This window comes from Melopsittacus undulatus, chromosome 1 (genome assembly GCF_012275295.1).
Source record: "Melopsittacus undulatus isolate bMelUnd1 chromosome 1, bMelUnd1.mat.Z, whole genome shotgun sequence".
NCBI lineage: Eukaryota > Metazoa > Chordata > Aves > Psittaciformes > Psittaculidae > Melopsittacus > Melopsittacus undulatus.
Genome location: NC_047527.1, coordinates 105,557,943 through 105,584,268, shown reverse-complemented (window position 1 = coordinate 105,584,268; position 26,326 = coordinate 105,557,943). Strand labels below are relative to the sequence as shown.

General features: G+C 42.3%; 1 protein-coding gene and 1 long non-coding RNA gene across 3 annotated transcripts; one reads left to right on the top strand and one right to left on the bottom strand.

The window, feature by feature from the left end:
- Window positions 1–4,113: 4,113 nt before the first annotated feature.
- INSIG1 (insulin induced gene 1) lies at window positions 4,114–13,430 on the bottom strand. 2 transcript variants are annotated; one of them, XM_034059959.1, is made up of 6 exons: window positions 13,412–13,430; window positions 12,574–12,968; window positions 10,722–10,846; window positions 9,864–10,030; window positions 9,127–9,226; window positions 4,114–6,231 (listed from the first exon to the last, which is right to left on the bottom strand). In XM_034059959.1, the coding sequence occupies exons 2-6, from the start codon at window positions 12,950–12,952 to the stop codon at window positions 6,202–6,204; spliced, it is 801 nt and encodes a 266-aa protein (XP_033915850.1). In that variant the 5' UTR covers window positions 12,953–12,968; window positions 13,412–13,430; the 3' UTR covers window positions 4,114–6,201. The 2 variants fall into 2 exon arrangements, with proteins under 2 accessions (XP_033915850.1, XP_005150098.1); XM_005150041.3 differs by lacking the exon at window positions 13,412–13,430 and adding an exon at window positions 13,259–13,401.
- A 4,504-nt stretch (window positions 13,431–17,934) lies between these two features.
- LOC115946670 (uncharacterized) lies at window positions 17,935–25,669 on the top strand. Its single transcript, XR_004080717.2, has 4 exons — window positions 17,935–18,395; window positions 18,671–18,765; window positions 20,540–20,701; window positions 25,188–25,669. It is a non-coding gene; the product is annotated as an uncharacterized lncRNA (long non-coding RNA).
- Window positions 25,670–26,326: the final 657 nt, after the last annotated feature.

Sequence of the window (26,326 nt, the reverse complement as noted above, 5' to 3'; positions counted from 1 at the left end):
TACAAGAGCTCAGCAGCACAGAAGCCAACAGAAGGACCCTCCACCCCTTGTCTACCAGCTGCACACCACGACTGATCGGGAATAACAGGCAAGTTTTCTTGCTTTTGGGTGACACCAGGTTCAAATTATACCTAGCATTAAATTCAACAGTAGCTTGTTTTTATAGAGCAGCAATAGTGCAATAGGTATTAAAAACTGAATGATGGCTTGTAGGTTTCAGAGTTAACGCACAGCCTGAGGTATCCCATCCCCAAGAGCTGCTGTTTGAAACCACAGCAGTCTCCAATACATGACAGCTATGTAGCTGGCACTGCAAAACTGATCTTTCAGGGGAGACAAGTTTGGGATATTTTGGTTGTTTTTTTTAACAAAAACATTCAGTTCATCTTCTGAAATGCAATTGTTAGAACAAGGCAGAGATCCTGCAGAACAACTTAGCTCCCTGATTGCTCCCCCAGGCACCAAAGTGGGTCCTTCCAGCAAGCTGGCTTTTTTATTGTGGGAAGAAGTCCAGAAACACACAGGAAAACAGGGGGAACAAAAATAAATATCCTGAGAGTAAAGCCTGAGAATGAAAAGGTTCAGACAATGCAGCATACAGACTACAGATCCAGCACAGGTTTTTGCTGCCCTTCAAGCCACCTTTGGGGTATCAAAGGTCCAAAGGGTGATGAATCCAGTGTTGAGCCTGTTGTTCAACTGAAGGGGCATGAAGGAAGAAGAAAATTATGACACTGGGCTGGGAAATAAAAAATAGATGAAGGTAGTCATGGCAGTCAGGTGAAGTTCCTGACAACTGGAAAAAGGGAAATATAACCCCTATTTTCAAGAAGGGGAAAATGGATGACCTGGGGAACTACAGACCAGTCAGTCTCACCTCTGTGCCTGGCAAAATCTCAGGGCAGGTTCTCCTGGAAGGCATGCTAGGGCACATGAAAAACAACAAGGTGCTTGGTGACAGCCAGCAAGGCTTCACTAGGGGGAAATCCTGCCTGACCAATTTGGTGGCCTTCTATGATGGGGCTATGGAACTGATGGTCGGGGTAGAGAAGCTGATGTCATCTACCTGGACTTGTGCAAAGTGTTCAACACTGTCCCACATGACATCCTTGTCTCTAAATTGGAGAGAAATCAATTTGATAGGTGGACCACTCAGTGGATAAAGAACTGGCTGGATGGCTGCATGCAAAGAACTGTGGTCAATGGTTCAATGTCCGGCTGGAGATCAGTAATGAGTGGTGTCCCTCAGGGATCGGTGTTGGGACCGGTCTTGTTTAATATCTTTGTTGCTGACATGGACAATGGAATTGAGTGCACCCTCAGCAAGTTTGCCGATGACACCAAGCTGTGTGGTTCAGTTGATACACTGGAGGGAAGGAATGCCATCCAGAGGGACCTTGACATGCTTGTGAGGTGGGCTGATGCCAACCTCATGAAGTTTAACCATGACAAGTGCAAGCTCCTGCACCTGGGTTGGAGCAATCCCAGGCACAGCTACAGGCTGGGCAGAGAAGAGATTCAGAGCAGCCCTGCGGAGAAGGACTTGGGGGTGTTGGTCGATGAGAAAAAGAACATGAGCCAGCTTCAGTGTGCGCTTGTAGCCCAGAAAGCCAATCGCGTCCTGAGCTGCATCAAAAGGAGCGTGACCAGCAGGTTGAAGGAGGTGATCCTGCCCCTCTACTCTGCTCTCGTGAGACCTCACCTGGAGTATTGTGTGCAGTTCTGGTGTCTTCAACATAAAAAGGACATGAAACTGTTGGAACAAGCCCAGAGGAGGGCCACGAGGATGATCAGGGGACTGGAGCACCTCCTGTATGAAGACAGACTGAGAAAGTTGGGGCTGTTCAGCCTGGAGAAGGCTGCATGGAGACCTCATATCAGCCTTCCAGCATGTGAAGGGAGCCTATTAGGATGCTGGGGAGGGACTATTCATTAGGGACTGTAGTGATAGGACAAGGGGTAATGGATTAAATCTTTAACAGGAGAAGTTTAGATTGGATATAAGGAAGATTTTTTTTACTGTGAGGGTGCTGAGGCACTGGAAGGGGTTGCTAATGGAGGCTGTGAATGCTCCATCCCTGGCAGTGTTCAAGACCAGGTTGGACAGAGCCTTGGGTGACATGGTTTAGTGTGAGGTGTCCCTGCCCGTGGCAGGGGGGTTGGAACCTGATGATCATAAGGTCCTTTCCAACCCTAATTATTCTATGATTCTACAGTGAGTGAGCACAGAGATAATTAGTAAAAATGATCAACAATTTTCTGAAAAACCCTTTACGACTTTTTGTGCTGTAATATATTGTTTGTAGAATATATCATCTGTACTTTGAATTCTGCCTTTGAAAGGTGAGCAGAGCAGACTAGAGACTTTATTACCGCATAGATAGGCATGCGAATTGTGATTTTATGGCATATGTGACTCAGCAGTAGCCCACGAAGACAAAGCATTGTCACTGCACAACAGGAGGATTTAGTTAGATGCAGGGAGATGACTCCAAACTATGCATGGGGTAACTTATGTAGTATTTCACTATTCCAGAGAAATCACCATCTATGGTTTCCTTTATTGGAACCTTGGATTCCAACAACATTGTTATCACCCCACCTCTCACTGGTTCCCAAGATGGGGACCTCAGTGATCTCCAATATAAAGTATGCTTTGTTCAATTAGTCCAGCATGTAATGCTTTGTTCGCATGAATTTTGGAGCTACTCTGATGTGCAGCAAGGCAATTGAGACTTAATTTCATTATTCATCTCAATATGGTTCAGCTGTATTCAGAGAACAGACTATGGGCCCTCCTGTGGCTAATTTAGCACCTGCAAATCCCCATGCTTAAAGCCAAAGGCTGAATAACCTACTGAAGGAATCTGCAGGAATAACACACAGGTCAAATTGTCACATTTGCTGAGAAGACTTCTCTTTCTTTCTGTAGAAACTGTACACACTTTTCCTGTCACAAGAGGAGACCATCGTGTCCTAGCTCTCAAAGGCCAGGCTGTATCCCGCGAGTGTGTGTGTGTAAGAGTGTATGTTTATATATATATATATATATATATATACACTCTTTATGCATATAATAAATATGCATATATATTTATATGTATTATATATATACAAATGAAATACATATGTATTTAATTCAAGAAAATCTGAGCAGAGTTTCAAGGCAAGCAACATACCTGAAGGAGGTGAGCCATGCTCATATTCGAGCTGTTAAGAGCTACCTCCCCAACTGCCATGGAGCATGCAACGAAGTTAAGCAAACACAGGCTATTTAAGATAAAAATAGTTAAGAACTTCCTAATGAAACCTGCTTCATCTAAGCCAGCAGACTCTGCACTAATATGAACATCATTCTACCACAAATATAGTAGCTTCTAGAAGTCTGAAATACTAGTGCAGTGAGGACTTTTTGTCTAAATTCTCAAGATGCTATCTACCCTAAATCAGATGATGCAACAGTTTTAGAATTGATTAGCCTCATCAGCTGTGCTTACCCATTCTCACTGTTTGTACTGTTTATGATGCTTTGGACTTTAGTAATCATTACTGTAAGTAACCAAGCCACAACAGGAATTTGCACGTTTACTCTGGTGCCTCCATATTTTGTTTCAGATTATGAATTCCAGAATGTTGGAAGATAATAGTAGTAAGATTCAGTACTTTAAGTCATAAAGTTACACCACTTTCCTGCTACAACAGCAAGACCGATTTTCTTCCAACGGTATAACACAGGCTGGAAGCCCATCTAAAAGCTCATCTCTCCAAGTTCAGTTTAGAGTGTTTTTTTAGACCACTGAGTATGCATGACTGAGTATTTGTTATGCAACCATAACAACTGTCCTTTTCAGGAAAGATTCCTGCATAATGTGAACACAGAGAACCCAAGGCAAACACAACTTGATCTTAAAACTTTAATAGTAAAAAAGTGTAAAACCAAACACACCGATGAAAACTTATCAGTAAGAATGAGAATTTGTGTGTTCAAATTCAGAATAGTGCAAATTTTCTTCAACTCCTCTCCCCACCTCTCCCAAACTTAAATCACTTTGGTTAAGATACTCAGAAGTATTGGCAAAAAAAGAACTTTTTGACTGAACATTTTTGGCTGCATTAAGTCTAAGACGTACAGATTTTATTTCAGTCTTTACAAATAAATCTTAAATACTTCTTTATCAATCAAATATTCATAGAGATCACTGTCATCTTTACTTACATCTGGTTTTGTAACGTTTTGAAATTGGTTTCAAGATGATTACAAAACTGTCTTCCCCAGCAGGTAGCATACTCCTTAAAACAGCTGAGCTGATCCAGCCCTGATCCAAGGATCTGATTTCTTCAAGTAGTCCTATAAAATGTGTTTATTTATGTTTTAGACAGTTGAGGAAGGATCTTGTATCAATGAAATTACTCTTGATTTACATCAAAGCAAGATTAGAATTGGGGTCTGCTCTGTAATATAGGCTTTATGCTAAACTTTTCCTGCTACAGAAAAAAAACACCAAAAGCACAAGCAGCAGTTATAGCATTCCCTTAGAAAAGTGAAAGCAGCCAGAACACTGCTACCTGGCCTCAATGTCTTTTTGATGGGTCGGTCTTTGAGTGATGCCTCTAACTTTATCTGAATCCATGTAAGATTGGAAACACACCCGCACACACACACACAAAAAGCATAATACAAAAAGGCAAATACATAAAAGTTTACAAGTAAACCATAACCACAAAATTGGAGTATTTCTAAAAATTTGGGTTCCATGAATGATACAACAAAACTAGCTTTACTAGTTAAATAAATTATTGCTCCATATGACTCCATGCAGCATTGAAATGAACTCAGAACCCTCTTCTCTTTTATCTCTCATCAGAAATGATCGATATTGAAGAGAACATGAGGCTCAGTTTTTCTGTACATTGCACTTCAACTTTAAGACCTAATACTTGCTACTTAGGTCTCTTGTGGTCTAAGCTATCAAATGAACATGTTGTGCTCACCAGAACTAAGAAACACCAAATGTTTTATGTGTGACATAAGTACTTTTTTCTTTTCTGTTTTTTTTTTTTTTAAGAAGGCAATCACAGATTGCAAGTTCAATAGGGTTGTGAAAAAACAAGTAATGATCTCCTTCAGAAACTGAACTGAGAAAACAAGCCGTTTGCTATTCTTCACATACAGTTTAAACTCACATTTTAGGCCCACTTCCATTTCTAATCATTCCAGTCAAAACCCTGACTCAGAAAGGGGAACAAGGACATATCTACGAGGAAACTATGAATCTAAGGACTTGGGGGCATGTACTCAGTGGCCAATCAATGACCTGCAATGCACATTTTGTAGTGACACCAGGCATTGAAGATATCCAAGACCTCAGTGAGATACTGAAGCATACGTCTAATATTAAGCAAGAATAACTCACACACACAGAAATTTCTTACTGAATTGGGGCCAGAACTCAATTCTTGCAAATCTAACTTGCAAGCTTTAGAAGTAATAAAATATCCAGCCAGAATGTCTTGATATAGTTCATGTTTGAACAAGATTGTCTACTGTTCACCTATCGTACTGAAGTAGTTTAGAAATTCCAAACTGACTTCTGACTTTTTGTCCCTCCAACCCTCTCTACCATCAAAGACAGAAACTTAATGCAGCATTACAAGTTAGGGCATAATTCCTTCATAAGACTCCTAAAAGCATTAGTGCAATGCCTTTAATCTGTTTTGATCACTCTTATTTTTAAATAACCCTATTTTTTAAAGATTTTGATAAATACTATTCCTATTAAACCATACTTCATCATTGTTAAGCACCATCGATCTACTTCCTTTGGGCACTGATACAAGAGCTTGTAATTAAATTTCAGTTTCAAGGCTTTAAAATACGGCAGCTGATTCAGTAACTTACATTGGAATCTAATACTTGGAAAACTGCCACTTAGCCTGAGCAGTTGTATGCAACTTGGTGTTAAACTCTCCCAGAGAACAGCCATATGCAAATGCTTACGCGGTAAATCAGGGTAAGATTTCAAGATAAGCAGTTAATTTCACTTGGCTATTCTAAGAGTGGATTAATATTTTTTTCCACGAGTCATTTGTGCAGTGAGCCCATAAAGAGATTATTTTTTCTAAATAATCTTCAATTTAAAACAGGAACACATCTTCACAATGTTGCTTTCACACTGGCACCATGCTCTCTTCTTCAAAGACTTAGTCATTGTGTGGTTTCTCTGGAATACCCTATAGATAAAAAAAAAGAAATCAAACAGATGATATATACTAATGACTTCTGATAAGTGACTACATTATATACACTATTTTCAAAGATTCAATAGTCAACTAACTTCAGTTAGGCTGAAAATGGATACTAATTCAGTTTTTTAACAGCCCTCTTTCAAACTGTCTTCAAGCATATGTTGCTTTATTTTCCAGCCAAAGTCTGGTATCAGACAGGCTTACTAATTTCCTCCCAGGTCCCTTTTCTAATATGAAACCCTACAATATGTCAGTGTAAGAAATTTAACCAACTTTTCTTTAAAACAAAGCTTATTGTACGTTCTCATTCTAGGGTCAAAATGCAAATACATTTGCAAGTACTGAATGTGTCCACAGCTCTACAGCTCCTAGCAGTATCAAACTAAGTATTTCTGAGGCCTAAGTTTTGAATAGCACCCTAGCTTGCCAGATATTGAGAGTAAGGGTTACAATTCAAAATGAACTGTTGCCATCCATTTAACCCAGCACTGACTGACAACTTCAGGTGTTAGAATGAGCAGTGAGAGCTGATGGCAGTTACTGTATGTAAGATCATTTGAAATCCAGTGATTGAAAAGTAGCAAGCATCACCCAGCTAACATTTCTCAGGATGGGAATGGATATCACAGGGACACTTCTCATTCTGCTTCTTCTAATTCCTTTTCAATCTGCAAAAACTTGACAGCAGCTGAGGAGGAAGTGAGGTAATTTTACTCTACTAGAGTAACTTCCACAGGTACTGTGTCCTATTCTAGACCTGCCCAGAAATTATCTACTGTTTGATCTGAAATTGTCACATGCAGCCAAAGAGCTCAGGAACTGCAGAATACAGCTACAAAAGAAGTTTTATTCAAGCTTAGTTTAAAAAGCTCAACATTCCATCTTCTTGCCACATTCACAATGGATAACAAAACAGACAGACGCTTTTGGGTCATCTCTATAGAGCAAAGACCTAGTTGACTGGATGTTATCATTCTATTTTAGAAGTGGAATTCTTTGCCTTTCAGCACTGAATACTTAATAGCGATTTGCTGAAGCATTCCTATGAAAATGTTTGGCTTCTTCAAGTTTTTCCAGACTAAGTAATGGTAGTGAAAACCACATGAGGAGATGTTTCTAGATAATCAGAACTGAACACTTTGCCTTGCCAACTTCCCTCTTTCTTTATAAGGAAGATGACAAGATTGACAAAAAAGTTGCAGGCAGGAGTCAGTCTGATTTTAATTATGTTCAGGTGAAATGCCAGGTGAAAAGAAGTCAAAGAAAAAAAGAAACCTACGTGCCCAGATTTATTTTAGCCCTTTAAGGATCACTTCCTTTGCTGTCTAACGTAAGAAGCAGAGCAGTACTGAAGCACTGTGTATACCAATGCGAAATACAGAACCCTAGCATATAACTAACTAAATTTTTATTCTGAAACCCTGTTTGCAATAGCAAAGCTTAATAAAACCGTATATTAATATATCTTTTTTTACTTGATGTGAGTGGCAAGTTTAAAAAGAGAAATTACACCCTCTTTTATCCCCATACATGTAGTCCTATGAGAAAAGACATGCAGAGATTATGCACCACTGGGAATTTAAAGGGGAGTAGTGAGCTTGTGTTTTAAAGAACCTCAGAGCAAACCAAATTGACTGTGAAGTTAAGATTGTGACCACGCTCCCAGGAAATCTGTAACTTGGTATCAAGTCAGCAACAAAGAAAATCCTCAAAAACTGGTGCAGATTTGCCCACACTCTTCTACCTCCCCCCTACCCCCCCAAACAGCCTTTTCTACAAGAGATTACTCTTAATTTAGTGTAACTGAGAATCAATACGAAAGAAGCTGATCTTCAGTGTTAGCCAGTGGCGGTCAAGCAACATGGCTCTCTTGCCCAGCTTGTAAGCAAGCCTGTCCATCTGCAACATCAAGTTAAGACTATCCACATTAGAAGTACATCAGCATCCATGCACTGGGTTTGCAAGGCTAGGCAGAAGAGACAAAAAGCCTGTCCTAGGAAAGACTGCTAGCTTTAGACTTAGCTTTTTGCTCATCTGTGGTTCAGCCCCCAAAACAAGCTCCCTCCCTTACTAAACAGTTCAGAGATTAGTATTTCAGCAACTCAAAAGTCTACAAATGCTCTTCCTGCTGTAAAAATTAAAGGCACCTAAATCACAGCAGCCTTAGAGCAGTTAAATACTTAAAAGATGTCTTCCAGGATAAAGGATTTATGTAGCAAAGAAGACAGATGTTAAATCAATACAGTATTATTACTACGCATTAGTGTCAGAACATTTTTCCCAACCAAGCCTTAGGCTGAAGTGCAAGCATACACCCAGGTTTACCTTTAAATATACTATAAAGAAAAAATTACTTAAGAACCTAGGAAATGACATAGGAATTTATACTGTATTATCCCATATATTGAGTGATACTTGAACTACATCTTGAGTGATCAGAAAGAGTATAATTGATAGAGTCATGGAATTTAATGCCATATAGTGACATTTCCTTTCACCTATGTAACAAAAATGCCTTACTGCATAGGTAATTACTGAAAGCCCCTCTGTGCCTCGGTTTTCTAGCTACCTTAGATGTTAATTCAAAATACTGATGAGCAGGAGTGTCTGAGATTCTCAGCAGAAGTGGCGTATTCATTCTTGTCTTATTTAGACTGTTGCTGGAAAAAGTTAAGTACAGAAGATACCCTACACTTACTAAGACATTTCCCGCTCTACTGGCAACACAGGTTGGACACTTACAATTCAGTTCTTGGGAAGACATCTATTTATCTCTGCCAATTTGTGAGTCATACCCTTAAAGCCATAGTTTGTTCTTGGACTAACAACAATAGAAGGTATTTGGATTGTTAAAGGAAATGCTAATTATAGAGTAATTACCATAGCCAGTTGGCGTCCTATGTTTCCTACAGTCACACCTCCTGAGAAAAATATACATGGAAGCCAAGAACGGATGTAAAGAAAATCTGGAGACGTATACCTAGTTAAAGAAAAGGAAGTAAGTTATAAACAAGTTATTATCATCAGTTTATGTATTATTAACAAGATCATAAGAGAATTCTCTCCCCGGGCCCAGACAAAAAAAAACCCAACAAACAACAGTATCATAGGAGAAGGAATATGGAGACCAAATTAAGTCTGTTAACTTAGTAAGTTTCTAAACCTCGATATTCCAGCCAGCAGTTTGGAAATTCTCTGTCCTTAAAGCCAGTTAATGAGATTAAGTGTTCAAGGCCAGACTGGATGAGGCTTTGAGCAACCTGATCTAGTAGAAGGTGTCCCTGCCCGTGGCAAGGGGTTTGGAATTAGATGGTCTTTAAGGTTCCTTCCAACCTAAACCATTCTATGACTTGATTCTATGATACACCAAGCCAGCAGAAGTTCAGTTTGCTGAGCTGTTACCATTTCAACATATATCCCAATTTGTCTACTCCCCAGGTTCTATCCCCAGTTCCCAATCTGATCATCTGGAACAGCTGGACAATTAGCTGCCTGGACAAACAAAATGTTTAATAAGGACATGCTGCATGTGTTAATCACTAACTTCCAGTGCCTGTGCATCCCTGTTTTCAGTCATTACATGATAGTTGAAGTAGTATTTTAAAAGCATAACTTACTGATAAACACCATTATATACAAGAAACTGGGTTATCAGAGTTGCTACAAAGGCTATTGTAATTCCAAGCCCGAGACCACTTCTTGAACGATCAAATGTCCACCAAAGACCCAGTGATAAGGCTGCTAGAGTCAGGGACAGCTGGATGTTGTTTGCAAAATCTAGTTTCTGGAGAAGGATGTTAAGGATAATCCTTTTAAGGTTGCGGACACACTGCTGCTGAAACCAAACAAGGGAGAATTCAAGCTGAAAGTGAGCATGGTTCTACATCTCCAAATACGGTATGTTAAGGACCTGGTTGTTAGATCTCCAGAGCAATCACAGCACTTGTTGACTTTGACTGGACAGTGAGTGCAAAACCAACATTCTTTATCCCATTGAGAATCTAAAGAATAGGCTATATTGCAATATATTTAACTTTTATGGACTTTTAACTCAAGTGACCTAGTTATCCTCGCTGATTTGGGTTTTCTGCTCAAACCATCATTATCTCACACAAAGAACACTCTTACTGAGAAGTTCAGTGTATGTCGCCAGTTACTTGTGTTAACTATTAGACACAGACAACATATTGATTAAAATAACACAGCTTATACTGTTATACTTGCAGTTAAATCAGTCATACTATGATGTCTATCCCTCCCCTGTCCCAGAGCTACCCCCCCCATACTTTTAAGTGAGCTGTGTTATCCATCTTACAGTAACTATTGCAGTGTGCTGCAGGTCTCTCAGAAGTTTACCTCTCTGCCAGTAACACCATCCTTACCTTCGTAATTCTCTCAGATGTGAATGGGAGAGACTGTTTTCATGACAACAAACTAAGCATATGGAACAACAACATAAACTAGTTCAAGGATACAGCACTTGCATGGTTAATGCCAACGAAAACTGCTATACATCGCATTACGCTGGCCCACTCTCTCTTGAATTTGTGTGGTTCCCCCAGGTGGCTGTCAATGCAGGGATACAGCAGGCCAACGACAGCTGCAAGAGAAGTAACACTACTTGTACTAACTCTTATATAATGATTACTTCATTATTACTAAATATTAGTTTGGCAAATAAGTGCTTGACAAAGTAGTGAGGTGCTTATTACATTACTGTAAGTCTGACGAAGAAGAGACAATTGTTAGTCCCTTACTTTAGGAAAGAAATCTACTCTAACAGGCAATATTCTGTAGGACTTTTAAAGCAGATATATACACTGCAATGTCAGGCATCTGACTTCAACTGTTTTCTCCCATAAGCACGTATCATTTGACATCCCGAGGAGATGCTTGTACCAATAAATAACAAGATGTACAAAAGCTTAATTACAGCTAGGAATGGAATATGTGTTTATTGCTCACTTGCAGGGCAGACAGTTTTATGAACTTGACTCATTAGCTGTGAATCAGGCTCAGAATTAAATATTTGCCTGGATGCAGAAGTCTCTTGGCAGCACTGTTTTCTCTCCTTCTGCTGGGCTGTAAGTCAGCCTGTGCTCCCAGCCAACTCAGAGGCTAATTTAGATACCAAACAAGCAGAGTTGAAGTTGGAAAAACACCTGCCATCAGTCTTACTTATGTCAGGCAAAAATAACTACTCATACTATTAAAAACATTGTGTGGTTATTCTCATATAGCATTTTCTTAGCCTTATCAGTCTGCAGATTGGTTGTAGAAGAAAAACACAGGCTAGTGTTAGCTCAGTTGCTAGCACAAACACCAGAGGAGTTTCACTTTTTTAAGCCTTGTGACTCCAGGTGTTGTCACCAACTCCAACATTAGACAAGCTGCTTTAACTATCTGTAACATCTCTGTGTGTGTGTGTCTATGTGTAGTGTGTGTGTGTGCCTGTGTGTGTTTCCTTTCCTGCCAGCTTCCTCCCATCCCCCTTAAATTCCCAAGAAGAACTTCTATGTTCAGAAGGCTACAAGAAGAACCGTTCCAAGACAGATATGTGATTTGATTCTGGAACAGTTTAATCATTCTGATGCTGGCTACCAGAACTTTCACCTTAAGGTGACAGCTAAATGCCAAAGTTCAATCCAACTGTGACAGCACTACAAGAACTTCGGAGCACAAACCGCGGCAACCTATCTACTATGTACTTTATCATTCGAGGTTATGGTTTACCACTCACACTTCCTTATAACGAGGTTCAATTAACACATGCCATATCACTGTATTGACACGGGTGCTGGTGGTGAGGGGAGCAACACCGCCGCACGTGACTTCCTTGTTTTCGGCCCAGCCCGTGGCCAGTTCCCGCCGCCAGCCAATGGCGAGCGCCTCCCGCCACTCACCAGTTCGCCATCAGCCAATGGCCGGCGAGGGGCGGAGACACGCGGCCCCACAGCGCCCACCCGTGCCCCGCCGTGGGGCTAAAGGGATGGGGGGAAGAGCCGGTAAACCCGCTGTGCCTGCGGGAACAAGGTGTCAGTGCGGGGGGAGCGGCCTACGCTGCGGGAAAAACGTCACTTCACACACATACAGAGTGCACCGGCTCGGAAAGAGCCTTCAGACACGCGGGAAACGCCAGCTGTTATCCACGTAGGTGGATAAAGCTGGCGTGGGCACGCGTCCTTCCCAAAGGCACACTCTGCATTACCCGCTGTGCGATATGAGAGCTCACGAAGGTCACACATTGAGCCCCATTGCCTCTCCTCACCACGGGAGGATGAGGGAGAGGAAATCAAGCTAAATCACGCGTGGAGGTCAGGGACTCACCTGCTGCTGTTCCGCAGCACGGCGGCACCCACCAGGCAGAGGAGAAGAGCGTGGAAATCACTTCGTCGGGGAAGAGAGTCACATTTCGCTGTATCTGTAGCAAGTTCAGCACCAGGGCCATGAAAGCACCGACAACGAAGAGGACCACGCTCCTCTGCACCAGGTGCTGACTCCAGTTCAAGGTGCTGCTGGTGCTGGTGGAGGTGCTGGGGCTGCGCGCTCCGGTACCCACCGGCGTCAGCGAGGGGCTTGAGCCGGAGGAGCTCAGCATCCCGCCCACCTTGGCGGCCAGCCCCGCTGCCGTGTCCCCCGGCTGGGCTCTGTGCCTTCCCCGGGCCGCGCAGGAACAGCTCCAGCCGCCGTTCTCCAACCTGGGCATCGGCTTCACCGCAGTCCTGAAACACACGCGTAGGGACAGGCTGTCAAACACCAAACGCGGGACGGCCCGACCCCTCATATCCGCCAGGGCTCCAAAGGCGCCGGGCAAACGGCTTGGAGCCGGCGGGCCGGGAGCCCGGCACGAACGGGGTGACTGGGGGCAACGGGCCGGGCTGTCACGGCCTGTCAGCCGCGGAGCCCCAGCAAGGACCCGCCGCTCCCGTCAGACCCGCGCTGTCCCCCCTCCCTCAGTTCGCATCCCGGCGTATATCCGCCACGGGGGACGCGGACCTCCTCACCCTCTCACCTCAGGCGGCTGCGCCAGCCGCCGCCTCAGCCCGTGTGGGGACGCCAAAGGAGCCGCCACACTCCTGCCTCCTTCCCGGCTCGCTAACCCGCGGCCCGTGTAAGGTTTATAAGCCCCCAGCCACGCGTGTCACGTTACCCGCCGCCGACCTACCCGCGGCCGGAGGCAGCGCCGGGCCCGCCGCTCCGCTCCGCCACCCCTCCCCTCGGGCCGGGCCGCGCCGGGCGGGGCGGGGCCGAGCGCGGGAGCCCGCGGCCGGTCGGGTGAGGAGCCGCAGCCAATCCCGGCCGGGCGGCTGATATGACGTGCGGGACACACCACCCGCCTCCCCCCGCCGCTCCCGCCCGCACCGCGGCTGACGGCGGCAGGACCGCGCGGCGCCGGGCCGGGTCATGGCGTGTGTGTGTATGTGTGTGTGTTTGTGTGTCTGTGTGTGTGTGTCTGTGTGTGTGTGTGTGTGTGTGTGAGCCTTCAGGGCTCCCCGCTTGTAACCGCTCTGTGAGAGGCAGCCCGGGGCGAGCTGCACCCGGGTGTGGTGGTGGTGGTGACAGGGATGGTGATGGTGGCCTCTGCAGCCCGCCATGGTGGCTTGTTCCCTAGGGAGATGGCAGTTAGTCATGAGGAAGGTTGGAAGCGTCTGCTGTGGCGTCTCTGGAAGATGAAGGGGTTGGTGATCCTGACTGTTGGAATGGTAGTGTAAAGAGATCCTGTCAAACCTTTGGCTGTGTTAAGAAGATGGTGTCAAGCCAGACACTGCATCAGCACCAGCCATGAGGTGCCGGGCAGGTCCCAGCATCCCGTTGCCTGTGCTGCCAACCTGAGCAGCTCCTCTGCCAGCACCTGCAGAGCCTGGGTCATCATGCTCCTGGCCTAGTGTAGTCATGAAAGCAGTTAAATACAAGCTCACCCTCTGGATTCTGCAGAGGTGGTTAACCCTATGTGTTGTACATCATGTTAGAGTTCAGCACTGAAAGTTGTCCACACAGCAGGACTCAGCTGCTAGGCATCTTTTTTGGGATGGTATTTTTCCAGGGCACTTTGGGGGCTAGTGTGTTGATGCAATAGCAATGACTAGATTTCTTGTTTAGCTGGCCTCACCGGAGCCAGCAGATGTTCTCCTTCATGTGAGGTATGCCCCCATTACATTTGGAAAGGGTACAGGACCCAGTGGCTCCCAAAGAGGTTTAAGAATGGTTATTAGCCTGTGATGGGCAGAATGATGGCCAAAGTTCTTGGACCATCATTGTTCAATGCTGGTCCCATGCTGGTTCCAGTTGTCTTTCATCAATGTGAAACGTGACAAATAAAATACACAGAATCAATTAAAGATACAGAAAGAGGCAGTTCCTCTGTGTATCATGAAGTGTAGAATTAATTTGGGATATGACTACCCCTTCTGATTGCTGCTCAGTTGTAGGTGGGATGCAAAGAGCCAGGACAGCTGAACCATGCGGCTTTGGATAGTGTACTCAACGTGTTGGGGATGGACAAATTGTTAGTGCCACTGTCGTAAGTGACAGAAAAGCACAGTACTTTTCTCTTAATAGCCCTCCTAGCTTGGGATGTGCCCAGCCCTTTCCCTCTAGCAGACTTTACTGCTGGACTGCTGTATATGTGTCTGCTGTACGTGGAATTGTATATTCTCAGTTTCCATTGCTGTTTTATCTCAATAGTGTACTGAAACAGCTTTTGGTTTTGGTCTTGTACACTAAAATTGTTTGTGTTCTTCTGTCAGAGTTTTAAGACACAGTTAATTTTCGTTTCTTCTTTTTTTTTTTCCCTGATCTAGTGAACCTGTAGTATAAGTTTGAGATAACTGTTTTCAGAGAAAACAGTCTTAATATATTGTCAGCATTTCATGGGTTCCTCTGCAGAAACATTTGATTTGTTCCAGGAAATCACATGCAGACATAACACTTCCTTTCATGGCAACTATGTGCAAGTTTTGAATTGGCCCAGGCAGTTTATTTGTCTCCCTAGACCGCTAAGCAATACCTTCTGCTGCTCTAAATAAAGGCTGGAACTCATTCCCTGTGAAATTTTCCTTCTTGTTGAATCACTCTGAGATTTATCAACAGGACTGTGGATCTGAGATAAAACGACTCCATCTTTGTAAGCAATCTCTTTGTGGAGTTGACCTGTGGGAACAAAAATAATTCATCCTGGCTTGTGCTTCATTTCTACTGTATTTGGGAAAAAAAAAACAAAACAAAAAAGCAAACCATCTTTATTAATATTTTTTCCCTGAGTCTTACCTGTATTCTCAGTGTATGTGCAGAGTTCACGTTCCCTTGTGCTGCGTCTGCTAGTTCTCTTTCCTGAAAGAGCCTCTTAAGCATTTTGTTTATCCTGTGTTTTTCTTTCCTCATGGGTATGTGTCTTCTGCTCCTTCCTGCAGCATATTTTATTACTTTCTTCTCTTCATATTCATGATATCGTGTGGTGGTGCTCTTCTTTCTTCCATGCAGAGACCAACCTCTGAAATGGTAAAACTTGCTGCGTCTTTGCAGAATCAATACAAATCTACACTAGTAGAGAGAAACTGGCCCCAGGCGTGCTTTTCTTGAAGTTACCTGCTTAGAATAAAGGTTAAGTGCCCCTTACATTTGTGTTGCTTTACAGTCATATTGCTTCACGTTTCCTTTTAGAATCCTAAAAAGGGTTAGGCCCCGTGTGCTTTGATTAATGACTGAAATTTTATGCTTAACAGTTATTTCTGGAAAGAAGCCCTCACATGTCTTTGTAAGAGTAATGATGTCATTATTTCTATCTTGTTCCTTAGCAAAGACAGCAGGATATGGAAGTACTTGGCATCACTACTCATTACATAAATAAATAATTTCTCCTGTTCTTTCATGCTCTCTGTATTAAACTCTGTGATGTTTCGGAATCTGACAACATGCTTGTCTCACAGAGAGTTTTTAATGGGCCTCTTACATAGCAAGCTGAGGATATTTGGACATTTTATGTTTCTCCTTACTTAAAGTAGATAAAAAATTAGCTGGCTGCTGATGCAGTCACAGAAGGCAGTGGTAGAGAATCACAGACCAAGACCCATATTATGTGTAAAGTTGCTCTCCCTTTGCTTTGTTGGAGACTTTGGAGTTATTCACCTTCAGGACTTTCTCCTATTGATGCAGAGAATAGAAACCTTCCCAGTCATAAGGTAAGCCTTAATCTCCTGTGTCTCCATAAAAAAGATTTAGTGACATCCATTGTTTGATTCCTGATGCCATCCACATGTGCAAGAGTTCAAAAAATCTTGTGACATAAGCAGCAATTTATCAGAGGTCTTTGCTTTATCAGAGGTCTCCAGTGTAGCTGTGCCAATTCTGAGGAATCTGCAGTGCTGCCTGCAGATCTCATGGTGCCTTGTCGGAGTTCTGAAGGGTAGTTTTGGGAAATTGCCCAAGTGCCAGTGCAGGAGCTCATTAAAAGCCAAAAAGGAGAAGGACAAGGAGTGATTACATGGTACAATAAGTGGTGTGCAGCACATACAGATTCTGAACAAGACAAACCCCAGCCAGAACACTCCAGGCATGTAAAACAAAGGGGTAAAACAGAATGTGTTGGTTGTTAGTACATAATAATGTGAGTCATCCACAGTGAGCAGAACTTGAAAACGCGGCTGCTTTTACATAATCTGAGGGTGAGAAGCTATACTTGGAGTCTGAGCATGGCAATTACACCCTAAGCTGTCCTAAAAAAGCTGTCTTTGTGTAGTTAATAATATTGTAGTGGCCATATGACAAATGGAATTGAAGTTTTTTTGTTTAGTTGCCGACATTTCTCTAGCTGCTTTTTTTACCAGAACGAAACAGAAAGAACAATTATATGTAGATGCAGTCTTCAAGTGTCTATAAATTCGTGTAATTTATATTGTATAATTAGCTAATCAACATCCCACATGCAGCTGTGGGCACTGACTCACTGTCAGTGAACCTCTGTCCTGACACAAAGGCAGCGTCTCTGCCTCGGTTTCGGCTTCATTCATTGCCATTGTTCTGCATATTTATAGAGCAGTAAGTTCAATGAGCTCATACATGATATTCAAGACGGTGATGTAATCTAAACTTCATTATGAAAAAAACACTATTTGATGGTTATATTGTTGTTGAAAACAGTTACTGCTTTGATTATGATAGCGGGTCTGTGAGGCTGGCAAGCTGTTCTGTTCAGGTGTGGTTAAAAATTGTTGGGAGTTCTGGTCTTGCCAGATTTACATTTATACGTTTGTTTATACTGCCTCTGGATCTTTAAAGATACTAATTAGAAGTGGTGTTTCAATCCTTTTTTATCTTTGTGTTTACGATATCTGTGATGTAAGAAGTGGGGCACCGTAAGGAGTAGGTTTCCTTGTAAGGAAGATTGCTGGCTGTAGTGCCTTTGTAATTGAGTATTTAGTCCACTGTCATCTGACAGGATGGCCATTTTCTTACAATATAGTCCAAGTGATGGTAGTCTAGAGAACAGGTGGAATAAACAGGCATCATCATATCAGTAAACAGAGATATCATGGTTATGATACTGATATCATATCAGTAAATAGAGATATCATGGTTATGATTTGAAATCATCATTCCAAACCAGAAGGAATGTTGCCTTTTGTATGCATTTATTTCTTGATGGAAACATTACTTGCAGAAGAAAGCTAAGTAAATCTCTATCACCAGTCCTCCTACACCATTGGGTGTGGCAAAAGGGCTCCTCCATGGTGTGTGTGCAAGCATGGCCATGGCTGATTGTAAACTCAAATGTTTTTCACTTATTTGGTGACTTGGGACTCTGTCATTCCCATCTAAGATAAAAGGGAAATTTCCTCAAGGACTGCAGTGTACTTTGCCCTTACAGCCCTCTGCTCGTGGTACACAGTTCCAGCACTCTTTCTCTTCTCACAGGGGCAGCCTTCCCAAGTATTCTTGACAGGTGCCTGAGGAAGATGCTTCTGGAATTCATCTACTAGCTCATGAGGTTAACTGTGAAGCTGCCACAAAGGAGTTACTGCCCCAGTACATGCTTTAAAGCTTGAGAACTCATCATGCTGCAGTGGGGGAAACACTCTTCTGAATGTATCAGGAGAAGAACTGCTTCCATCTAGGAGGGCTGGATGCAGTCTCCAAGTCTGATGACAGCCCAGGTCTGAATCAGATGAGCAGTTCTCCGCTCTTCCCCTTCCTCCACTGTCCTGACCTTGGTAATAACTATAAATAGCAAAGCTGTGGCTACCGAGAATAGACTTGGTATCACACACTCTGGTTTTAACTATATATCTTCATGGCCCTTGAACTCTGGAGCGCAGTGCCCAAGAGCTTAGAGCTGTTGCTGTCACATGGAAAGCACTTTCTTCCAGAGATTTTCACATAGCATGATTCTGCCCGATGCACATTGTTGTTTGTTTTTGTTTTTTAAAAGAGTCCTTCAAGACATCTACAGCTGACATTCCAGGACAATGTTGTGATGGCATGAAAGAGCTCAGAGGGGGTGCTGTAAACATTGCCACTTTTCAGGTAAAATCTGAAGATTCCCACTTCTGTGATTACATCAGTACTCTTAAATGCTGTTCACTATACTGAGTTGGTAAGAATTGCTGCAAGGTATGTTTTCAGATTGCCAACCTGAACTTTTAAGTTAAAAGAATGCAGCATATGGAAAGCCTAAAACTGTGCCCAGAGCTATACTTTAGAAACTGAAGCTAGCTTATGCTGAAAAATGTGTTTAAAGTCAAATCCTTCAGCTTTTACTCATAGAAGAGACACACTTAACTTGTAAGAATGAGATCAGGCCAGTTGCATGCAAATTCCAAGGACATAATTATGTGCTAAATTGTACTAGTTATATGCTGATGTGAGTCTCGCTATCATTGTAATGCAGGATTGGACCTTATTCAATGGCTTCAAATATATCACAGTAAATTTTACTGGTTTTACAGATCCTGCTAACAGATTAGTCTTAAATCAAGTAAGACTAATAAATAAGTCCCTTGGTTGGGACTCTGTAAATTTTGTCTTGTTGATGATCTGAGCTGCACAGTGCCAGCTTCACTTGCTTATTCAGGCTTATTTTGGGACATTTTGCTTATGCAAATTGCTGAAGGAGTTCAAAACACATGAGAACAAGTTGCAAGGTTTAGGAACATGCACTGCTCCCACTCACTTTGCTCAGATTAATGCATGAAATGAAAGTGCCAAAGTTAGTAGTTGTTGCTTTGGGTTGCCCTTTGAGAGGGCAGGGGGAAATAGTACCTCTAGAAGGCTCCGTATTGGATGGACTGGCCTTGGGAGGTGCCCGTTTCTGTCCTCTGCCTGCAGCAGAAGCTTCTGCTTTCTTCAATAAGAAATAAATGAAGTAGACTAGATTCAAACTTTGAGGTCATATATGTTAGATATATGATAGAAACATGCATGTTTCTATCCTCTAACCACACAGAATGGTTTATAGGTCCAGAACTCGCTCACGCTTCACTGTTGGGTGAGATTTGTTGGCTGTGTTTGTGTGTTGCCTCACAAGGTCAGGTGTTCGTGACATTTGTAAAGATGAGATTGATGCCTTCACATCTGTTTCAGAGGCCCAGAAACTGTGATTGCAAAAAAGGCCTTATGGCAAGTGTGCATTAACCTCTTGGGTTCCACATCCAGCAAGTGAGAAGCAAACACACAGAATAAAGAACAATAACCCTGTCAGAGAAGGCAGAACAGACAAATAAAAAATGCTTCAAGATAGAACAGCTTTGGGTCCCATCTGAGAAACTAAAAAGACTCTGCCTCCCATCTGAGAAGCTGTTGGTCTCGTCATCAGAAGCCTTGGCATCTATTCAATTGAATATGTATTTAATTTTCTCCCATTCACTGGAGGAATCTCAGCTGGAAAAATCAGGCAGGCATCTATCTCTTACATCTGAATCATCAGCACAGATATTTGCAGATACCAAAGACAGCTTGTCCCTATTTTTTAACATATAAGTGTCTTCTGGTTTTGCTGCTTTGTGGTTAGCTGCTTGCCTGTGTTTGCATGTGGAAATCTTTGTTCTTGCACTGTGTTGTTTCTCTGGAATGCTATGAGCAGTTGTTTTTTGTTTGTTCATAGTAGGGTGGAGCTAGCTGTCTAGTTGGGTAAACATGAGCAATGTTATACTTGCATGCACATAAGTCAAAGATGGACATAGTGGCCCAGCAAGGTAAAGGCTTAAATAAAATTGATAAATACAACACCACTTCTGCTCAGACCGTATAAAGTAGGTTTAGTATAAATAACTGTCATGTCTGTATTTGTTTCTAATTACAGATGAACTATATTTTCCAGCTGGGAGGTTCTGTGATTACAAGTGTGAAGGGGGAAGTTGCTCTCTTCACTGACTTCATGTTCAAAAGTGCTTGACTTCCACTGGGACTTAGCCCTGTTGAAAAACAAGGCATTTATTTACCCGCCTGTCTTTGGATGTCAAGGGTGAGTTTTCCACAGATGTAGAAACTTCCTAAGTGAACCTTAATAGACCTAAATGCCTGAAGCTGTTTTGAAGATCACAAGCTTGCAATGTTCATGGAAGGTGTGTTTGTACATCTAATGTATACCTTGTCCAAACCTTACTAGGTGACTGTTGCGTGTGTTATCAGCTAAGCTACAAAGTACGCTATAAAGGTCTACACATATATGAACAGACTGTAATGAAGACTTTTCACTGAGGAGGCTATTCATAGGTAATTCAGCCTTTCTGTGTACAAAGGTTAATGAAAATGGTTGTGACATAAGGAAAAGTGAAAACTGAGCTCCACAGTTTTGATGTTATGTAGACCTGACTCTAGTTCAGCTTCTGTGTAGCTGCAGCCTGGAGCTTATAATGAACGGATTTATCCTGAGTAGTCTTGAAAGAATTGCATAGTCTCTTAGTGCCATTGCTTCACACATCTTAGTAGAACAAGTGTCTGTAGGTCAAGAAAAAAAACCCTTAATACAAGAGAGTTTTATTTTATTAACAACTATTTGTCTTGTTTGAAATTCTCAGTGTATATCTTCATGGTTCTGCTATTTATTCTTGTTTTCAAAAAATAAGAATAATTTAGGGGTTTACTTCCACAGGGACAAAGTTCTGATGCCCTGAATACACTGTCTAGTATCTTACTTTATCATTAGTTCCACTGGGTTCATTGCTACTAATTGTGGTGCAAAGTATCCTTCAGACTGAGGAAAACTTCACAATCTGTTTTAAGCCTTTTATTACTGCAGTGCAGTCATCCACTCCTCCACTCCTCTTCATTGTTTACTGCAGGTCCCAGATTTTTGTCTGCCTTTATAGTGTGTGTATTGAAGCTCAGATTGCCTCTGAGCAAGCATTCATTACTCGGGTAGTCAGCCCTATCTCTGCTCCTGCATAGTAATCCCTGTTGCCAGTCCCTACAGAGTACTTGTGGCTCTCCCTGTGTAATAATTTTGTGAAGTAGAATGGGGGCATGAGCCAGGTAACACAGATCACTTTGCTGTTTTCAGCTGTATCCCTTCTCTGATGTAATCCACTTCTCATCCATCTCTACAAATGGCGTGGAGAAGGAGCAGCTGCAGATGGACAGAGCTACTGAGCTCAGTTGTACCACTGCCTGTTTTGCCTTTTCTGCTTGGAAAGTCTGTCTCACTTCAGTTCACCACCAAGCCATTTAATAAGGGTTGTGCTGAAGTCTCCTATGGGCTCATGCCTATCAGCTGATGGCACACTGACTGTAACTTTTCTTATTGGAGTCTTTGTAAGCTCCTGTGTAGATTCTTGTAAGCTCATGTCAAGTATTTCCCCGTGTAACTGGAATTTATGAAAAAGCATTTATGATTCTGTGTTTTTCTTTGCTACCTTCATTCCGAAAACATCTTGAACTTTATTTCAGAGTGATCTTTATCCAGTTGTAAAATCTGGTTAAAATTGTTCAGTGGCTTTAAAGGTATAGGATAAGTAGAAAAGTGAATACTAAAAAGGCAGCAAGGCTGAATAAATCTTTTAAGAAAGCAGGCTAAAAATGGTACCCTTTCCCAGCTCGGTATTTGCTAACATACTAACTAGGTACTGACAGTCTTCTTTGTGATTTTGAGATTATTATTACTAATCCTATTTCTCTGCAGTTTTTTCCCCAGCTTCTTGTACGTAAACAACCAGTAGTAATAGTATAGCAGCACTTAATCCTCATTTTCTGGCAGCCATCCATGAAAATTAGTTCCTTCTTCAAGTCGTGCATTTTCTCCGGGTGCTGTGTTTAGTGACACTGGTGATATGTGTATGAGTAGCCTAGGACATTTCTCACACTTCATTAGACCTTTATCCCAGTAACCCTCTGTTTTCTGAATACTTCCATCTGGTTTTGCCCAAAGATTTGGACAAAACTTTCTAACCTAGATCTATTTCATTGACTTTACTGTAAAAGCTTATCTGAGTTGGGCAAGCAGAATTTGCCTTGTTATTTGGTCTTGGAATATTACTGAAGACCCATTTAAGTAGCAGAGAAGCTTTCTTAAGGTTGAAGAAGGAATATGTTCCTTTATGCTTCTCCACACTACTTGGATCTGCTAAAGCCAAGTCTTGTCCATTCACAGGAGAAATTTTGTCATGGATATTTGGTATTTCAATTGGCAGCCAGTCAGAAATGCCTAACTGCCCAATGACTTTCAGTGACTTTCCCCACAAATGAAAGTTAAATTTGCACTTGAAATATTTACGCACGTTTAAAGTCCACAACCTAATTTGGTGAGGGAGATCGATGGGGAAAGCAGAAATGTGGGTTTGTTCCAAAAGATTCATTCATGAAAAATTCTGTTGAATGAAAAAGGAAGTTTACCTATTTTTTTAAAGACTTACTGTATCTGGTATGAGTTTTTTAGTCTAGACTAGTGGTAAGTTTTACAGATAACTATTAATTCAACTAGTATTTGAGATAACAGTATACTAAATGCTGTAAGAATTATTGGCATGTCTTTAATGCTCCTGTCTGCATAATATATCTGGATTCTCTGTAGAGATAAAGTCTGCTGCTACTTCATGTTGAAGATCAATTATGTCCATTAGTATCTTTGTTAGCGGAACAGAGAGAACGAGGGCTGAAAGAAGGCGGTTTTCCAAACACACTCTGCATGAGGAGCTAACTTGCATAGTAGCTTGTCTTTAAGTCTTCCCAACGAGTAGAGTGTGTCATTACTTTTGCAATAAACTGTTCTTCAGGGTTAGATGCAAACCAGCTGAAAAGCAATTAAAATCATGACTTTATGTAATACTGTGCATGAAAAAAACTTCACTGTCTCTTTGAATGGCTGCTCTTCAGCATGAGAAAGAGACCAGCAGAAATGCAAGGAGAACAGAGAGGATTTATGACCAGTGGATGCACAGCTGGCCTTTTGCACTAGAGAAATGGTTTAATCTTCAACTTAAACCAAGCATTAGTAAATATAATTCAGAACTAGGTGTAAGATGATAATGTTTAGCAAAACTGCTACAAAGGCTTTTTTATTATTCAGAGTGGTGCTGAACTGAACAAACTCCCTAGGAGTCTGTTTTGTACCAACCCGCAGCTGCATAGGTGATCAGTCCTACCTTTTGGGAAAAATTGAATTTGTACAGAGGTATGAAATTTTTTCCAGGTCTTTTACAAAGATTTGTTCTCAATAGCTAAAATAATTTTGGTTGTTCTCTTGCAGTTATTTTCCTATTGTGCCACAGAATCACAGAATAGTTAGGGTTGGAAAGTACCTTAAGATCATAATGTTACAACCCCTCACACTAAACCATGTCACCCAAGGCTCTGTCCAACCTGGTCTTGAACACTGCCAGGGATGGAGCATTCACAGCCTCCATTAGCAACCCCTTCCAGTGCCTCAGCACCCTCACAGTAAAAAAAATCTTCCTTATATCCAATCTAAACTTCTCCTGTTAAAGATTTAATCCATTACCCCTTGTCCTATCACTACAGTCCCTAATGAATAGTCCCTCCCCAGCATCCTAATAGGCTCCCTTCACATGCTGGAAGGCTGATATGAGGTCTCCATGCAGCCTTCTCCAGGCTGAACAGCCCCAACTTTCTCAGCCTGTCTTCACATGGAAGGTGCTTCAGTCCCCTGATCATCCTTGTGGTCCTCCTCTGGACTTGTTCCAAACAGTTTCATGTCCTTTTTATGTTGAGGACACCAGAACGGCACACAATACTCCAAGTGAGGTCTCAGGAGAGCAGAGTAGAGGGGCAGGATCACCTCCTTTGACCTGGTGGTCACGCTCCTTTTGATGCAGCCCAGGATACGGTTGGCTTTCTGGGCTGTGAGTGCACACTGAAGCTGGCTCATGTTCATTTTCTCATTGACCAACACCCCCAAGTCCTTCTCCACAGGGGTGCTCTGAATCTCTTCTTTGCCCAGCCTGTACCTGTGCCTGGGATTGCTCCCACCCAGGTGTAAGGACCTTGCACTTGTCATGGTTAAACCTCATGAGGTTGGCATCAGCCCACCTCACAAGCGTGTCAAGGTCCCTCTGGATGGCATTCCTTCCCTCCAGCGTATCAACTGAACCACACAGCTTGATGCCATTGGCAAACTTGCTGAGGGCACACTCAATCCCACTGTCCATGTCAGCGACAAAGATGTTGAACAAGACCCGTCCCAACACCGATCCCTGAGGGACACCACTCGTTACTGGTCTCCAGACAGACATTGAGCCATTGACCCCAACTCTTTGCATGTGGCCATCCATCCAGTACTTTATCCATGGAGTGGTCCATCTAATTGATGTCTCTCCAATTTACAGACAAGGATGTCATGTGGGACAGTGTTGTGCATCAAGAAGGCAAACAAAGCTCTGTCCTCCTCTGGACAGCTATCAGGAGCACATCCACTGACTCAACTGCTCAAGAGGTGAAAAGTCAAAATTTTGTTCTTTATTCCAAACTAATGCATATAAATTTTCCCTTCTTCTTAGGCCCACAGTCCCATGGAGTATGTATCAACGCATAACTAAAGGAGAAGAAACAATGCAGCAAACCTTAATGTTTGTGACTACAGTAGCTACTAATGAGCTCTTCTGCTGATAACCAATATTTTTTATTTTTTCCTCCCAAACTGCCTAAGCCATAGTTGTTTCAAAATCATTTCCTATATCCTCATTTAGTCCATCTGATAATGCCATCAGACATTGTCTCCTGAGAAGACTGAAAGGGGGAGTATCCAGAGCCAGTTTAAAATTCACTTTTCTCCACTTGCTTTTTAATCCGTGTCAAGTTATGGTAGATATTCTTTTCTAAGAGACAGTTCAGGCTTCTTGATCTGTCTTAGCAGCGCTGTTTTGCTTTTCAAATCAGCAAACAAGAAGCCATGCCTTAAATAAGCCACTTCATTATCTTTTGTTTTGGATATTTTAGGGTTTTTCCTAAAAAAACCCAAAGCAATAAATTGTTTATAATTGATAAGAGTTAAAACATGTATTTTTTCTTATAGATAATAAACTGGATAGACAGTTTGTAGTTATTTGTCTACCATTTCTGTGTGGAAATCAATTCTCAGTTATCTATGCATGGCTTGTCTGGATTGTGGATTAACAAGGCTGGGGATACACTGACCTCAGTTTATTTACCGTGTGGAAAGTTGACTTTGGACCAGTAGACTGTATTGATTCAAGCAAAGTGTTGCATGAACATCTGTCAAATCCACATCTCCCTCTGTTTCAGCATCAGGCTGCATGGAGGCCCTTCCAACAGCCTCTGAAGGCTCTGACCGCAGTGTGCAGAATCAGCTGTTGTGATTGGGCTCCTAAAGGAGCACTGGAGAGGCAAGGCAGAGATATAACACTTCTTTGTATTCTTACCTTGAATCAAGCTGGGCTTGCGTGTTCTCTGAGACCTACAGTGGCAGCCCCTCAGCTGTTTGAGGCCAGGAAAACAGTCTTCCTGGCTCCTTAAACAGCTAGATCAGGAGAGATTTCCAACTTTAAATAAACTAGTTAGTTACTAATTAGTTTAATTTATTTAGTACTAAATTGGAGTAGACTGAATACACTGTGTTTGTAGGCAAGGTTGCTGGTGGCTCCAGCAGAATGGTTTTACTTTTTACCTTCAGCAGCAA

What these genes read in the sequence shown, in the direction of transcription:
- INSIG1 (XM_034059959.1), bottom strand. Translation starts at nt 12,952, where the DNA reads ATGCCCAGGTTGGAGAACGGCGGCTGGAGCTGTTCCTGCGCGGCCCGG. An exon ending in GCATTAACCATGCAAGTGCT is followed by an intron (nt 10,031 to 10,721) that starts GTATCCTTGAAC and finishes ATCCTTCTCCAG; the next exon opens with AAACTAGATTTTGCAAACAA. An exon ending in GTATATAATGGTGTTTATCA is followed by an intron (nt 9,227 to 9,863) that starts GTAAGTTATGCT and finishes TTCTTTAACTAG; the next exon opens with GTATACGTCTCCAGATTTTC.